At 35.5% G+C, this 16,230-nt stretch overlaps 1 protein-coding gene across 2 annotated transcripts in view; it reads left to right on the top strand.

Moving 5' to 3' along the window:
- The window catches only part of LOC148945472 (transmembrane protein 70 homolog, mitochondrial), a 68,643-nt gene extending 58,126 nt beyond the window's left edge, over positions 1-10,517 (top strand). For both annotated transcript variants that reach the window (XM_089098824.1, XM_089098825.1), the window contains exons 3-4: positions 80-262; positions 10,260-10,517. In XM_089098824.1, coding sequence (XP_088954950.1) covers positions 116-262; positions 10,260-10,457 — 345 coding nt within the window. In that variant the 5' untranslated portion in view covers positions 80-115 and the 3' untranslated portion in view covers positions 10,458-10,517. The remainder of the gene's footprint in view (positions 1-79; positions 263-10,259) is intronic.
- The last annotated feature ends 5,713 nt before the right edge of the window (positions 10,518-16,230 follow it).

The raw sequence follows: 16,230 nt of genomic DNA, 5'->3' as shown, positions 1-16,230 counted from the left end.
GCTTCGAACGATTTTTTTTTAATGTATAGCTATTTAGTAAAGTAAATAGTTACTTCATTAGCTATTTGGTTCTTTCCAGAAATTCCATGAAATTGGTGTTGGAGCTTCTTTGAGCATGGCGGGAATAGTTGGCTTTTTCACGTTCGTAACTCCGTATTTGATACATACAGTCACTAAGAGATATGTTACAGAAATGATCTACGACCCAACAACAGACACGTATATGGCGAAAACAATCTCATTCTTCTTGCGAAAAAAAGAGGTAAATAACCACCTCTTTAGAGGTAACTTAAGTCTATTTTTTAAGTAGTCTTGTGTAATTTATAAAATAGTTGAATGTTAAAAAAACAGCCTGATTGGTCTTTGAATCGACACACACATACAGGGTAACTGAAGAAAAACGTCCCCCAAGTTATAAACAACTGCCATATTCCAATTTTGTCTTCAAATAAATTTTAAATATAAATATTGCTTTAGTCAAAACATTTTTGATATTTATAATGCATTTTGCAGAAATTAACCACGATTTGTTTTTAGATAATAAATTAATGTAGATTTTAAGACCACACTGGCTATACTCGACGAAACGAAAATGAAGACGAAAAAATGAAGAAATAGAAGAACAAAAACAACCATAAAAATACTTTAATGCCAGTGAATGAGAAGAGAACGCTGATATTTCGGCGCTGAAAAAAAAAAGATATTTCGACGCCGTCTTCAGTGCTAAACAAAATCATGTAAAAGAAAAACTAACCTTTATAATTACCCAAGAATTAAAAGTAACTTGATGAAGATCTACTACAATTAATAGGACATGGAGAAACAGAGATTTCAGTATAATCATCTTTATCATTTGTAAAAGTTAGGTTTCGCGTCAGAGGAAAATACATTATTTTACTAATAATTGATACGGAGGAGAATAAAAGTGTGACGTAATATTTTACGTCACACAGGGTTCACGTGTTTACAGTTTTTTGTTGCGTAATTTTGCAATCTAAAATGGGGCTCAAAAATTGTACGTTAACGGGATAATTAGTATAGGGGTCAGACTGGACTTTTATTTGTATTCGATTTTAAAGGGCAAAAGTTTCAAAACAGCAAAACACTGTTTCTAAGTTCTTAAAAAAAAAGCATACTATGAATGAAACTTTTAAGAAAGGGAGTCTACAATTGTGACCTCTTGGGAGGTCCTTTGAAGAATCTATCTGCACCTCTTGCTCCACCAGGGGGAACACCAGGGGATTTTGATGAACTTGAACAAACTATGCGTTACAGAAGTGAAACTTTCGCAAATGAATCTACAAAACAAACGAGAGCCAAGAAGATCGGTTCAGCTTTGTGTCGTTCCAAGATCCTGATTTATAACGCTTTAAAGAATTTATAGAAATGTTGCTCCAAATCTGAAGAAAAACGCTTAAAATCCAATTCAAGTCATTGGAAACTTATTTCCAAAACCAATAGCCAAAGACAGTAAACGACGAATTAAGGACAAAATTCCCTTTTACCAAGACTAAGACAGGTAGATCTGTCTTAAGCGTAATCTACTTAGTATCTTGTGGCCATTTTTTTCAACATGCTTTTTTTTCAACATTAAAAAAAAAATTTCAATTTTTCGATTTCAATTTCAATCTCAATTTTTCAATTTCAACAAATTTTTCAACATGATTTTTATTTAGCTTACCAATTTTCTAGGTATGATTTACAGGTCTGATTTATCGGCGTTGAGAGTCATATGTATTTGGACGAAAGTTGAATATATTTTATTCTTTTATTTTATTTATAAAATTTGAATATATTTTATTAGAAAATCGTGCACAGCTACAATTACTGCATCTCTGGCCAAATAATGATTACCAGATGCAAAAAGTTGTATATGTGTGAACCCAGGGTGGGTCATCTGAAACATTTTATAAAGTCAAAATTATATTTTTCCTGTCAGTAGCTGGTATATTACATCATTTAATGTTCTTACTTTGTTGTTTGAATACTTTACTGTTTTCGCTTTTTATTTCTGTAGTGATATGATCTTTAGAAGAACCTGATCTTTTCACTTGTTAATACCCAAAAAGTATCAGGAACTTATTTGCTGGTTACCAGTGAATGATTGCTATTCCTGAGTATCGGGATTTACGCTGTTCCAACGCTTTGGTGCTGTTCCGTTGACTCTTGAGATGCGCGTCAACTTCTGGTTTAACTCTAAAAATTTCTAATCACGGTTGCATCGGTAGCTGCAACCTAGTAAAGAGTGAACAACAGCCCATAGTAACCAAAAGTAAAAAAACACGTTTAGAAAAAAATTGCCATCTGACACTGGTGCAGTAATGGTAACTATTATTTCCGTTTGTATTAAAGACAAAAGTTTATTGCGATAAGAAATTTATGGTAATTTCTCAAAAATGGCGTCAGATTAAAATGAAAAGTGTAGCATTGGAATCAGCATAGTCGTAGACCTTATACAGGGAAATTACAGTCCCCACTAGCACTGATCTGTCTCCCGTTTTTTTTTCCTTTTTTTCTCCTGGGCTATCGGTTTACCAGAAAATCATAGAGAGATGTTTAATGGCTCATTTAAAAGCTATTTTTCATATCTAAGTGCTTTTTATAAACTCCATCATCTACAAGTGCCATATGGCACTAAAAATGGCTCTTTTGTGCCATTTCTACGGGGTGGGGCTAGCGGGCTACAAAAACATCGTAGACAGATGTTTAATAGCTCACATAAAAGCTATTTCTCATATCTACGTTTTATTTATAAATTCCACCACCTGCAAGTGCCAAATGGCATTAAAAATAACACTATTGATGTCGTGTCTCAAGTGGAAAACCTAGGGGCTAATGGGCTGCCAGAACTTCTTAGAGTTGAATGTTTAATAGTTTTGTTTAATAGTTAATGTTTAATAGTTTAACGGCTGATTTGAAAGCTATTGCTCATATTTACGTGCTTTTAATCAGTTTTGCCATCCGTAAGAGCCAAATAGCACTGAAAACGGCACTTTTGGCGCCATGTCTCAAGTGGAAAATCTGGAGTTAGTCGGCTGCCAGTACTTTTTAGAGTGACGTTTAATGGATCATTAAGCTTTTGTTTAATTGATAAATATATCATATGTTTAAATTGATATTTATATTTAAACATATCATATTTAAACATAACATTTATTATATTTATTATATTTACATATTATACAAACATAACTATAAATTATATACAAATTATATAACAAATTATATACAAATTATTATACAAACATAACATATTATATTTAAACATAACATATCATATTATAATTAAACATATCATATTTAATTGATAAACATATCATATCATATGTTTAATTGTTTAATTGATAAATATGTTTTTTTGATATTGATAAATATGTTTAATTGAGAAACATATCTACGTGATGTTTATCAATTCTATCATCCATAAGTGTGATTTAGCACTAAAAACAATATTTTTCATGTCACTTCTTAAGTAGAAAATATTGGAAGTATAAAACGAAATCATCATTTTAATAATTATGGTCCAAAACCCATAACTGGAGGTTTCCAAGAACACCTCTCGTATGTTCCTCCTCCAAGCCCCCCTTAATAAGCTACGCAATTAAGGTACAAGCACTAATATATCAAATCACATTATTAGAGGCATGGTTCTGTTGGTAAAGCATTCGACTTTGAAATAGAATGTCTTGCGTTCGATTCCTGTTATGATGTTTTTTTTTTCCAATTGTGGTTTTCTCCCTTCTATAAGATCATTCTCAGATAATTTCACTGTTTTTGTAATGTGATGCACTCATTTTTTAAAGCATGTCCCAGGAAGGTATTTGGTCATACATTTTGATTCAAAAGGGAATAGAGGTCATCCAGTTCATGGTTCGCAACGACATTCTGAGTAGATTTTTAAATCCATACCCCAACGTATGCCGTAATTTTGTCAAAATCCTGTAGAAGGGGGTCGAAGTTGGAGCCAAGTTTCCCAAATCAAGTGAAAATGACGAAATTCAAGCGAATTTTCCCAAATCAAGTGAAAAAAAACAACTGAGTAACTAGTCGTATAGTAACAAGAAAGCTAAAGATGTACTACAGAAAACTGACCTGTTTCAGTGGATGCTTGAATTATGCAGACTTATCTTAGTTTTGACAACATTTTTGGAGAAACTAAATTTCAGATGGACGGGAAGGGTGTAAACTGGGGTCTGGAGGAAAACTGAGGTCTGGGAGGGGAAGTTGCCCCCTCTTCCCCATAGCAAATTGCGCCCCTGATCCCAATCCCTTGCCACTAAATGGTTGGAGAAGTGTAGGCATGTGGTTCTGGAACCACTCAAAGTTGTATATTAAAAGTAGAATTACTTTTTGTTATACTTACTTACTCAAATTATTTAGTTGACAAGTCCACCGTAATATTCTCTCCATACGTAAGATTGTACATCCAAAGAGGAAGAAAGACAAATGAAAACAGTTCTGTAGGAAAATTCAGTTAATTCTTCCCAAAATTTTTGAAATGAAAACAAACTTAGTTTGTAATACCATTTATCGTATCTCCACAAGAAATGATTTTTTTTTTAATTTCCATTCATTTCAGAGTAATGAATGGCTTTTTATTTGGGGACAGCTCAAATAAATCCCTAAGAGTAAAGGCACATTTCTGTTGAGCTAGCAAAATTTTCCGCAAGTATTTCGATATACAAACCTGTCCGCTCAGATAACCTTAAGTGTGACTAAATTTATTTTTTTTAAACATAGAATTAAAGATCTTTTTCTTTTTTAATTTTTTTTTACAAAAAGAAACGACACTGTTTTGATTTTTTTTTCACTCTAAACTTTTTTTTTTATTCAATCCTGGTACGGCTTTTTAATTCAGATCCTTAATAAAAGTTGAGGTTTCTTATCTCCCCTAGATTGGAGATGATTAGAAATTATACAAAAAAATAAGTTTTCAACTGAAACTAAGGAACAACTTTAAAACTTAGAACGAACAGAATTTATACGGATAAATAAAAAAGGTCATAGCACTGTTGTTTCTAAATTAAATTTTAATAAAAAAAAGAGCATAGATTAATTAAAAAATACCAGGAAACAAATTAAAATAAAAAAAACAAAGTTATTCCGAGGGAAGTAAAGAGCGAAGCTGAAACTTAAAACTAACAAAAATTATTACTTCACAGCCTATCTAACATATATCAATAAAACTAATGCAAATAACTCAACTGGTGATATTTCCCTACGTTTGTAGGATTACAGAAAACTAGCGCTTTACTGAAAACACAAAACAAAATAGGAGTTCTGGTGCGGTAAAAATAAACCTTTGAAGCACACTTTTAACAGCATAAAAGTAAAGCATATTTCGATTGTTGCTTTATTATTTTTTTTTCCGTTTAATTTGACATCACTTCCGCGTAATAAGCTCAGATCAATGATTGACTGTCGTTTTGGATATGAAAAGGACATTTCATGATTGTTTTGTAGACAAGTTCGAAGTGAAGGAATCTTATTAGTATTAGGACTACAGACTCTCTTTAAAATTTGTATTAAATAAAAAAAAAACAAGTTTTTTTAACCGAAAGTAAGGAGCGACGTTAAAACTTAAAACGAATAGAAATTATTCCGTATATGAAAGGAGCTGTCCCCTCCTCAACGCCTCACTCTTTACGCTAAAGTTTTTTATTGTTTGAAAAAATAGAGTTGTGAGAAAGTCAAATACACATACGGAATAATTTCTGTTCGTTTCAAGTTTTAACGTCGCTCCTTACTTTCAGTTAAAAATACTTGTTTTTTTGTTTAATTTTTGAACGTTTTTGAATTAATGCAGTTGTTGATTTTGGCTCACCGTACATGGATAATTAAAACAAAATTTGCATATTAATTTTACTTTTATTTGGTTAAATGGTTTTCTCGAAACTTGTTTAATTTTATTTACGAATGTTTTTATTAGTAATAAATATACGTAACTTATCAATTAACTTACGTAACGAAATTCTTTATTCATTTATTTTTAATGAGTATATTAGGGGGTTCACTACCTAGTCAATACCTCGCTCTTTACGCTAAAGTTCGAATTTTGTTCCAATTCTTTAAAAATGACCCCTTAATCCCAAAGGCTGTTTAATTAGTATAAACAGCCATTATGAAAGTACTAAAAATCTTTGGTTTAAAGAGCGAGGTATTGACTAGAGGGTGAACCCAATCATATACGTAATATTTTCTGTGCGTTTTAAGTTTTGATGTTGCTCCTTACTTTCAGTTGAGAAACTTTTTTTTTATTTAATTTCTGATCTTTCTTTTTAAAATAATGCTGGGAAATCCGTTGCCCCCTTCATAGCAATGTCCCTTCCCCCATGAAAACTTCCTTCATGGAAAGATCCTCCCACATAACCACCGTACCCCCCCCCCCCCACTACCAGAAAAAATCCCCCCTGAAAACGTCTGTATACTTCCCAATAACCAATACTAAATGTTAACATTGGGTAAAGTTCACAACTTTCAGCCCTCCCGCCGGGGACTTCGGGAGACTAAGTCATCCTGAAAGACATAGTTATCATATTTTCGACCATGCTGAACAAAACAGCTATCTCAAAATTTTGATTGGGTGACTTTGGGAAAAAAACGTGGGAGTGGGCCTAGTTGCCCTCCATTTTTTGGTCACTTAAAAAGGCACTAGAACTTTTAATTTCCGTTCCAATGAGCCCTCCCACGATATTCTAGGACCACTGGGTCGATACTATCACCCCTGGAAAAAAAAACACGCATCTGTGTTCTTTCTTCTGCCAAAAAATGCAAAATTCCACATTTTTGTAGATAGGAGCTTGAAACCTCTACAGTAGGGTTCTCTGATACCCTGAATCTGATGGTGTGATTTTCATTAAGGTTCTATAACTTTTAGGGGGTCTTTCGAAAAACAGCCCTTTTCGAAAAACAGCCAAATTTTCTCAGGCGCGTAACTTTTGATGGATAGGACTAAACTTGAGGACTAAACTTATATTTTTGAAATCAGCATTAAAATCTAATTCTTTTGATATATCTATTGGTATCAAGATCCCGTTTTCTAGAGTTTCGGTTTCTATTGAGCCGGGTCGCTCCTTACTTACAGCTCGTTACCACGAACTGTTTGATCAGAACTTAAAATTCTCCAATTTATAGAGAGAAATAACTGGATTTCCAGAGTTCATGTTATGGTTGTTATGTTCTTCATTTCGAGTAATACTAGGTGAGGCAAAGATATTACCTGACAAATCAATCCATTATTTTATATGCTATATAATGACTTAAAACTTATTATTTTCATACCTAAGTTTTTAAGATAATTTTAATTGTATACTGAAAGTTACTGATATCACAGCTCCTGTAGGATTATGAAAAGCGTTATGAATTAGTTTGTTGTTGTGTTTTCAGTAAAGCAATAGTTTTCTGTAATCCTACAAACATAGGGAAACATCACCAGTTGATTTATTTGCATTAGTTTTATTCATATATGTTAGATAGACTGTGACGTAATAATTTTTGTTTATTTTAAGTTTCAACTTTGCTCCTTACTTCCCTTCGAAAAATTTTGTTTTTTTTTTAAATTAATTAAAAGTAGGGTTGACTAAAATTCATAAAGAAAAAGACAGGTCGTGAAAGTAAAGAGCAACAATGAAAAAGTTAACACGTTTGCGAAAAGCGCAGTACGCAACCCTTGCACCAAAAATGTTTTCCTCAAAAGACTCCCCCCTCCCTCCAAGTTGTTCCTCATGCCGTCCTGTAGTGTTCCTCAGCCCATACCTATGTTATCTGTTTCGTTACCCAAAGGTATGAAAAAACGGGTTCTAGGCGTTTACCCCCCCCCCCCGGAAAATACCCCCCCCCCTCCCAAAAAAAATATCCCCCGCGGAAAACACCCCCCAGAAAATATCCCCGGAAAATACTACCCGCGGAAGATACCCCCGCGGAAAATACCCCCCCCCCCGGAAAATATCCCCCCCCGTGGAAATTAAGGCTTTCCAAATTTGAGAATTTATGTGAGTTTTCTTTTTTTATTTCCGTAGGGGGAACAAATTTTGGTACTTGTGTATTATGCACCAGTCACTCAAGTTTATGCTGTGTAAAATTCGAGACTACGCCAGTTTTTTCGTTACTTTAGAAATAGATTTGGGTTATAGATTTGCATATTAGGGGGGCGGGGTAAAGTATAGCGGGTCTTCATGCAAAATGTGTTTGGTACAATTGTTCTGCATATTAGATAGATAGATAGATAGAGAAGTGTATTTTAAAGCCAAATATACGGCCATGAACATAGTAAAATAACATAAATGAAAGGCACAAATAGCATAAACTTTGATCAGCGATCATCATAAAACACTTAAATGAAACACTACGTTAACCTAATAATAGTACTTAATGCTTGCAAAATCTGTCATTGCAAATAAAAACACTTAACACTTGGAAAAAACGCTTAAATGAAACATTATATTTACTTTTTTACTGGTATTTTTTTTTTTTTTTTTTTTTTTTTTTTTTTTTTTTTTAGTTAACAAAATTTCTTTATACCTTGCTAATCTTCTGTAGTTGTTTAGTGGCCATGCCTAGAAGGAATTGTTTTCTGACTTCAAACTGTCCAAATACTTTACCCCTTCCTCCTTATGTGCAAATATATAGCCCAAATTATGTATTTCTCATGTATTCTGTCACTTGTCTTTGTCTTGTCTCATGCTAAGATGAAAAAGATGAAAGAAACTAACGAAGAAACTGGTTTGTTCTCGAGTTTTACACAGTGTAAACTTGAGTGAGTGGCGTATAATACACAAGTACCAAAATTCCTTCTCCCTAAGCAAATAGAAAAAATAAAACTCAAATAAAATTTTCAAATTTGGAAAGCCTTCCACGGGGGGGGGGGTATTTACCGGGAGTGTATTTTCCGCGGTTTTTTCTGGGGGGTATATTTCGGGGGGGGGATTTTCCGAGGGGTATTAACGGGTCCTCTGTACAATTGAAATGTTAACAACCCGTTACAATAGTCTTTTTATTTTTGTTTTTTCCTCCGAGATCCCTCGTTTATTGTGTTTTTATTGTGTATTTTTTAAATGTGATTGTTCCGTTTTTTTTCTTTTTTACCTTGTTTTTTGCTTTTCAACTTTTTTCCTATTTATATTTCGAATGAATTTTTGTTTTTATCTTTTGACATTGTCTTATCTATGTTTGATCTGAAACGTTCCTTTTCGTGTTCGTTTTGGTTCACTAATGGAAATTTACTACGTTATATTTTTTACGCTTCTTTTGAAGAGATCCCAATATAACCTTTACTAGTTTTGAGGTAGCGGGAGTAACCCATCGTTACCTCGCTCGCTGTGACAATCTATTTCAGGAAACTTGCAGGTAAAAAATATGTCGGAATACTCAGAGAGCTTTATCCGGCGATCAGCTATCGCCTGAAACAAGCTCTTAGGATGAGAAATCGTCAGAAAGCCCTCTTTAACTATTTTTGTGAGGGTTTCAACTGACTTTATTGTAGATTGAAACTAATATGGTAATTTACTAGGACCTATGAGTTTTCGCTGATACCACAAACCTTGGTATTACAAAAAGAAAACGTAGAAAACGTACTGGAAAGTGATTTTTTACTTTCGATTTTTTTTATTATTCATTTATTATTCGATTTATACATCGATTTTTATTTATTTTATTCAGACTGTTTTTATTGTTAATTTAGCTAGATATTTTCTTTTCTCTACTTTTCGCTGTCTGTCACTTTCTTCATATTTTTTCATCTCCTTTTTGTACTTGACTATTTTTTTTTTATTAAAGAAATTGATGCGAGTATGTGTTAGCCTTCATACACGGGGACTTCGCTGCTAATATCGAAAAAATTACTCCAGTCAAGGAGAGGATGTAAAAGCATTTTTTGTCTAAAGAAAAAGTTTTGAGATCGTTTACCTTTCATGGTTTTCAAAATAGAAATCTGGGGGGAAAACAGGGGAAGCGTCGGATGATTTGCCCCCAACTACGCGTTGCACTCCTGTCTGGAGGCAGTGAATCAGGAGATCGGTACCTACGCAACGCAGACCACTGGTCAACATACGAAAAAGTAAGTAATTAAACAAGTGGGCCCAGACACTCTGGGTCAAGATCCAATCCTTAGAGGCTCGTTGCCTTCACTCCACCTCCCCCTCCCCTCCAAAACAAATTATTATTGGCTGGGTGGGCAATGGTAAATGCCCCACCCTTGCCATGACAGCTATCAGATTCTTTCTTTCGGACATCTGATACAATTTTCTCCGTTTTTGTTTCAGGTTACTTTCACTGTAAAAGACATAGAAGTTCCGGACGTTCCTGGTATGTTTACAACAATCAAAGTTAACCAAAAACCGCTTCTCCTTACCCCAGACGGATTTTATTCCAAGAAGCAATATTTAAGAATAATGAGGTTAGATGTCCCCTTTGACTTTGAAACTGAAGAAGGAAAAAATGAAAAGAAAGAGTCTACGTAGTATATATTTTTGTAACTAAATATATTTGTTTTTACTATATAAATTTTCTTCTTACAAGTGCCACAAGTCAAATATATTATGCATCATATCGTTGCGCCCATACACGAAAGGGTTTATCTTGCGTGCACTTTTTTTCAAATATGAATTAGAAAGCAAAAAATGTTCCACATTTACTTAACTTACTGACTCTGTCGCCATTCATTCAAAATTTAAAATGCTTATTTCGACCTCTTCCTTTCATCCGATTTGGTTCATAATTTGTCTGCCGCTTTGCTTTACCCAAGGCCGTGCCCAGGATTTTTTTCGGAGGGGGTTTTACTCAGATTTTTTTCGGGGGGGGGGGGTACACAAAAAACCCTCAAAAAACGCATACAAAATTTGTTTAGTTCCATTTTTGTTACGTTTTTACGAGTAAACAAACATTTCAGAGGGGGGGGAGTTCAACCCCCCCTCCTCTGGATACGGTCTTGGCTTTACCTATCATTGTAATATTCTGATATACTTGAATCTCAAAAATACTTAATTTTCCTACAATTTGAAAATTCCAAAATTTGTGAAAATTGTACCCCAAGCGTACCTTTGCCACTGCGGATATGGGCGTTTCTAATAGACAACACTGTCAGCATTCATGTACCCCAAGCGTACCTTTGCCACTGCGGATATGGGCGTTTCTAATAGACAACACTGTCAGCATTCATTGGACAAGCATTCTTGCACTTAAGCTTTTTTCACGTAGCAGCAGAGACGACAGAGAAAACCGAGATTTCATCATAAAACCGATGAAATTTCTATATCTCGCCACTGGATGTAACTACGAAATTCCATAACAGGAAGCGAGGTTTGAGAAAAAAAGTAATTTTTTTGGACATTAATTGCTTTAAATCATTCTTTCGAAGCTATTTGGTGATTAAATTTCTTTTGTATGTGAATATTGTGGTGCAAAGGTTAATAAATAGATAAAAGATAATAAACTGTTTCAATTAAGAGGTATTTTGAAGAATAGAAGGAAAACTTTTAAATTAATTGATTTAATGAATTTTGTGAGTAGAAAACAGTATAAATATAACTTTAATGAAAATTGAATATTAAATAGTTTTAACTGAAATTAAGTAGATTAATTATAGTTAACTGATATTATAGTTAAGTATTTTAAATGATAAAATATACAATTTTGGACGTTAATTACTTTAAATAATCCTTTCGAAGCTATTTTGTGAGTAAATTTATTTGGTACATTATTTTTTTCCAGAAAAATGCCAGAATCTGCTTTACAAAAAGAGCGCAGACAGCAAAAGTCAAGAGACAATACCAAGTTAAAACAATGTTAAACCATATTCCAGGGAATGATGACGGATGTGCTGCACCAAATAAAAAAAAAATGATGTGCATCCAGGTTGTGAAAATGATGTACCTGCAATATCTCAGGAATGACTACAAGTTGAAGTTGAAACTTTCAGGGAATGTTAAACTAATGTGATAGGAATGTTGGAACTTTCATGGAATAAAAAACGGGTGGAGGGGGTGACTGGGATGCATTTTTCATGGTGGTAGCCTACCTATCATACATAGGAAAGTGTTGTTGAACAGGGAATAAATGGTGATGCTCTATCTTGTGTTTATTATGCATATGTTCATATATGCATATAACATATTATGCATGTGTTCAGAGTTCATATAGTATGCATATTCTCTTCAAGTGACATTGAGAAAATGCAAATATCGTCGAAATCGCTCTCACGAATTTGGACATATCCTTGAACATTTCATCCATGTTTTTTTTTAAACGAAAACGGAGCATTTTTGAGCCCAAATGGTAAGACTGTCCATTCAAACAATCCAAAGGGTGTAATGAATGCATCATTCGCTCTTGCTTGTTTAGTTAACTTGATTTGTCAATATCCGCACCTACAGTCGAATATCGTAATGTAGCAATAACCTGCAACCTTCTATGTCAACTTGTTGGCTCTTGGTATTGGATAAACCTCATCTTTGGTTATTGAGTTAAGTTCTCTGCTATCCGCTCAGATTCGAATTCCTTCAACTTCTGTCCCAAATCTGTGAGGATCTCATGAGGCAAAACATATCTGCTGACATACTTGACCAATTCATCAGAAATATTTCTGGTAATAACGGTACGGAGGGGATTGGCCTCAGGGTAACGTGTAATGTGGTCAACGATCACGAAGATGAAACAATGTCCCGCATCAGACTTTTCAAGTGGCCCTACTACGTCCATGGCGATGCGCTCGAACGGTTGCTTGATGACTGGCATATTGATTGTGGGGACTTTGTCGGAAGTGCGGCGTTTGGAGGTAAGTTGGCAAGCTTCACATGATCTGTAGAATTGAACAATGTCTGAATTGCTATGCGGACCGAAGAAGCGCCGGGATATGCGGCCACGAGCACGATTCACTCCCAGATGGTCACTCAATGGAGAGGACTGCCCTAACTCGAGGATCAATGAGCGAAACTGCTGGGGTACCATGAGCTGGAAGACAGGTTCTTTCAAGTTGCGTGCCCTGTAGTATAAACCATCTCGTTGTAAGATCTGCTGCGGTTTGCTGACTTCATGTGCTTCTTCTTCATCTTCAATTAGCCGACGAAGCGGCATATCGGCTTGCTGTAGCTTAGAAAACTCCTCACACTTGACACCAAAAATACTGGAGGCATCATAATTTACAGCTGACTCTTCTAAACTCCTGCTGGAGGCCCCGTTTGTGCGGGCTTGTGAAGTTTATCGTCAATTTTATCGATAAACTTCACATAAATTTTTCAAACTTATCGTCACCGGTAGCTGAATCATCAAAACGCCGCACAAAAGGTTTCAGTTTTCATTTTGATTGAAGGGACGGAACATCAGCTACAGGGAAGAGGCTGTCTTCGAAGTTTCCGAAGTGAGGTTCGGAATAATCAGTTTGGACTGAAGACTCATCACTCGCTGAAATTGGAGCTGTAGTCTTGACTAAAGTATTCTCCTCATCAGACTCTTTGGCTTTAGACCTAGTAACTGCCATGGATGCTGGATCAGATGTTTTCTGGGTTGTTTTAAACTGGATGAGTTTGGCGAACTCCTCGAAATCATACCCAAGAAAGACATCTACTGGCATATTTTCCACGACACCAGCAACCATTACTTGAGTGATAGTAGAACCATCCTAAGCTTTGAGCTCGATTTCCACAGATGCAGTCGGGGCTTGATGCTTGTCACCAAACGCACGGTCGAAACGACATCTACTCCTGAGGGCACAAGCTTCTGTGGGAAGCTGATGGGCTCGAACCAAGGTTACTTTGCTGCTAGAATCAATGATCATTTCGACAGGATAACCACTCAGTCTGCCTCTGACTTTACGGTTTTCTTTACTGTGAGGACTTTGCTTCTCCGGACTTCGGGCTAGATCGCTGAATCCTTTTGCCAGCTCGGACTTGCGGTTGTGTGTCTGGTCGTGGCTTGCAATCTTGCTGTTTGAATCTGATGTAGCTCCTTTCACACCAGACTTCTTCGGGCAATTGGCAATGCGATCCAGTTTTTCGATCCTCAAATGTCTAACTAAGGAGATGTGAAGTGGAGGCCATGGATAAAATTGCCGAGGATCTGGAAGATGCAGTTAGACGGCATAATAGTAAAATATTGTACTGGTATGTTAACAAATTGAGAGAGAATAGTCAATCTGGACTTGGCCCAGTTAAAGATAGGATTGGGGCCACAATTAGCGATAAGGAAAACACTAAAGAGAGATGGGCCGAAGATTTTGAGAATTTGCTTAACCGAGATAGAATTGCAGGAAAAGATATAGAGGAAAATGAAAAAGTTTGTGATACCTTGTATGTGAAAGAGGATTTGTTTTGTGAGGAGGAATTAGCAACAGTACTAAAGGATTAAAAATTAATAAGGCTCCAGGTACTGATAGGCTGGTAAATGAGTTTCTGAAATATGGTGACTCTGAGGTTAGAAATAAGTTACTGAAGATTATGAATATGATTTTTGAAAAAGGGGAAGTACCCAACGATTTTAGGAAAACTTTCATTCAGCCACTTTATAAGAAAGGTGATAAAAGTGAGTGTCTTAATTATCGAGGCATTAGTCTGGTCTCTGTAGGTAGTAAATTACTTAGTAATATGATACTTTTTAGACTGAGAGATGCCGTAGACCAAGTTTTAAGAGAAGAACAGTGCGGTTTTAGAAAAGGTAGAAGATGTGTTGACCAAATTTTCACTCTTAGGCTAATAATTGAGAAGTGCCTGAGTTTTCAAACACCGTTGGTCCTCAGTTTCATAGATTATGAGCAAGCGCTCGATTCTGTTGATAGAAGAGCTTTGTTTAAAGGTTTTATCCTTGTATGGTATACCAGACAAATACATTAAAGTGATTAGTGCTATGTACGAGAATAGCACCGCAGCAGTTAAGGTAGGAAATGAGGTTAGCAGTTGGTTTTGTATTAAATCAGGAGTTAAGCAGGGTTGTGTTCTATCCCCCTTTATATGGATTATTTTGATGGACTTTGTTTTAAGGAGCACAGGAAGGGCAATGGGAGACCACGGAATCAAATGGGGAGGAAGAAGTCTCCTGGACTTGGATTTTGCTGATGATTTAAGCATCCTAGATGAAAGTGTGAGCAAAACGAATGACGTTTTAGAGGTTTTGCGAACTCGGGGTGCTAGAATTGGTTTGAAAATTAATGTTAGGAAGACTAAGTCACTAAGGCTAGGAATAAGCGAAGAGAAAAAGGTGACGTTGGGTAATGAAAAGATTGATCGGGTGGGCAGCTTCACTTACCTTGGTAGTATTATTAGTAAAGATGGTGGGAGCAGTGAAGATGTTAAAAGTAGAACAGCCAAGGCTCAGAGTGTTTTTTCACAGTTAAAGAAAGTTTGGAAGAATAGGAAGATAATTCTACAAACCAAGATTAGAATATTAGAAGCTACAGTGATGACAGTGGTCAAATATGGCTCTGAAGCATGGACGCCCCGAAAAGCGGATGAAGATTTGCTGGATGTTTTCCAGAGAGATTGCTTAAGGATTGTTCTGGGTACCCCGCTGACTGACTGTATTTCAAACAATAGGCTATACGAAAAATGTGGTTCAATAACGCTCTCTAGGGATATAATGAAAGAAAGGTTGAGGTGGCTAGGGCACGTTGTGCGGATGAAGGATGACGATTGCCGAAGATTGTTCGTTTCGGCCAACCCTCTAGGGCTAAACGGAAAACCGGCCGTCCTCGTCTGGGGTGAGAGGACATCATAAAGAAAGATTTAAAGGAAATTGGAACTTCGTGGGCGGGTGTAAAAAGGGAGGCTTTGAATAGACTGGGGTGGAGGAGGAGCGTGCGTAGCTGTGTTGGCTTCATGCGGCTTGGTGCTGCGGTGAGTTGTTAGTAGTAGTAGTAGTAATAAAACTTTTCAATCCTCTATACACATTTCATTAATTTTTACACATTTCTCACAGCAAAGTAGTTATTATTATCTTATTAATTTTTTGATTAACTTGTAATTATTGTCTTATATTATTTTGCAATTACTACAAAATGTAATTATTTTGTTATTATCAATTTTTTTAAGACAAGATTTCCAAAATAGTTCTGAAAATTCGACTGGACCGCTGGTGGTATATTTTCTAACATTAAGACATGGACGTTTGTGCATTTTATTCGATATAATGTTTACTTTTCAAGTTTTCCGTAACTTCATCATTTGAAAAACGTTCCCTAAAGAGATTTTGAAGCGGGTGAAAAATAAAAACTACTTTTGGCTAGGTAAAAAAAACATAAGAAACCAC

The sequence above is a fragment of the Artemia sp. Qi Xiang Cuo genome, chromosome 13, assembly GCF_049724085.1.
Source record: "Artemia sp. Qi Xiang Cuo chromosome 13, ASM4972408v1, whole genome shotgun sequence".
NCBI lineage: Eukaryota > Metazoa > Arthropoda > Branchiopoda > Anostraca > Artemiidae > Artemia > Artemia sp. Qi Xiang Cuo.
This window is presented reverse-complemented; position numbering and strand designations above follow the sequence as displayed.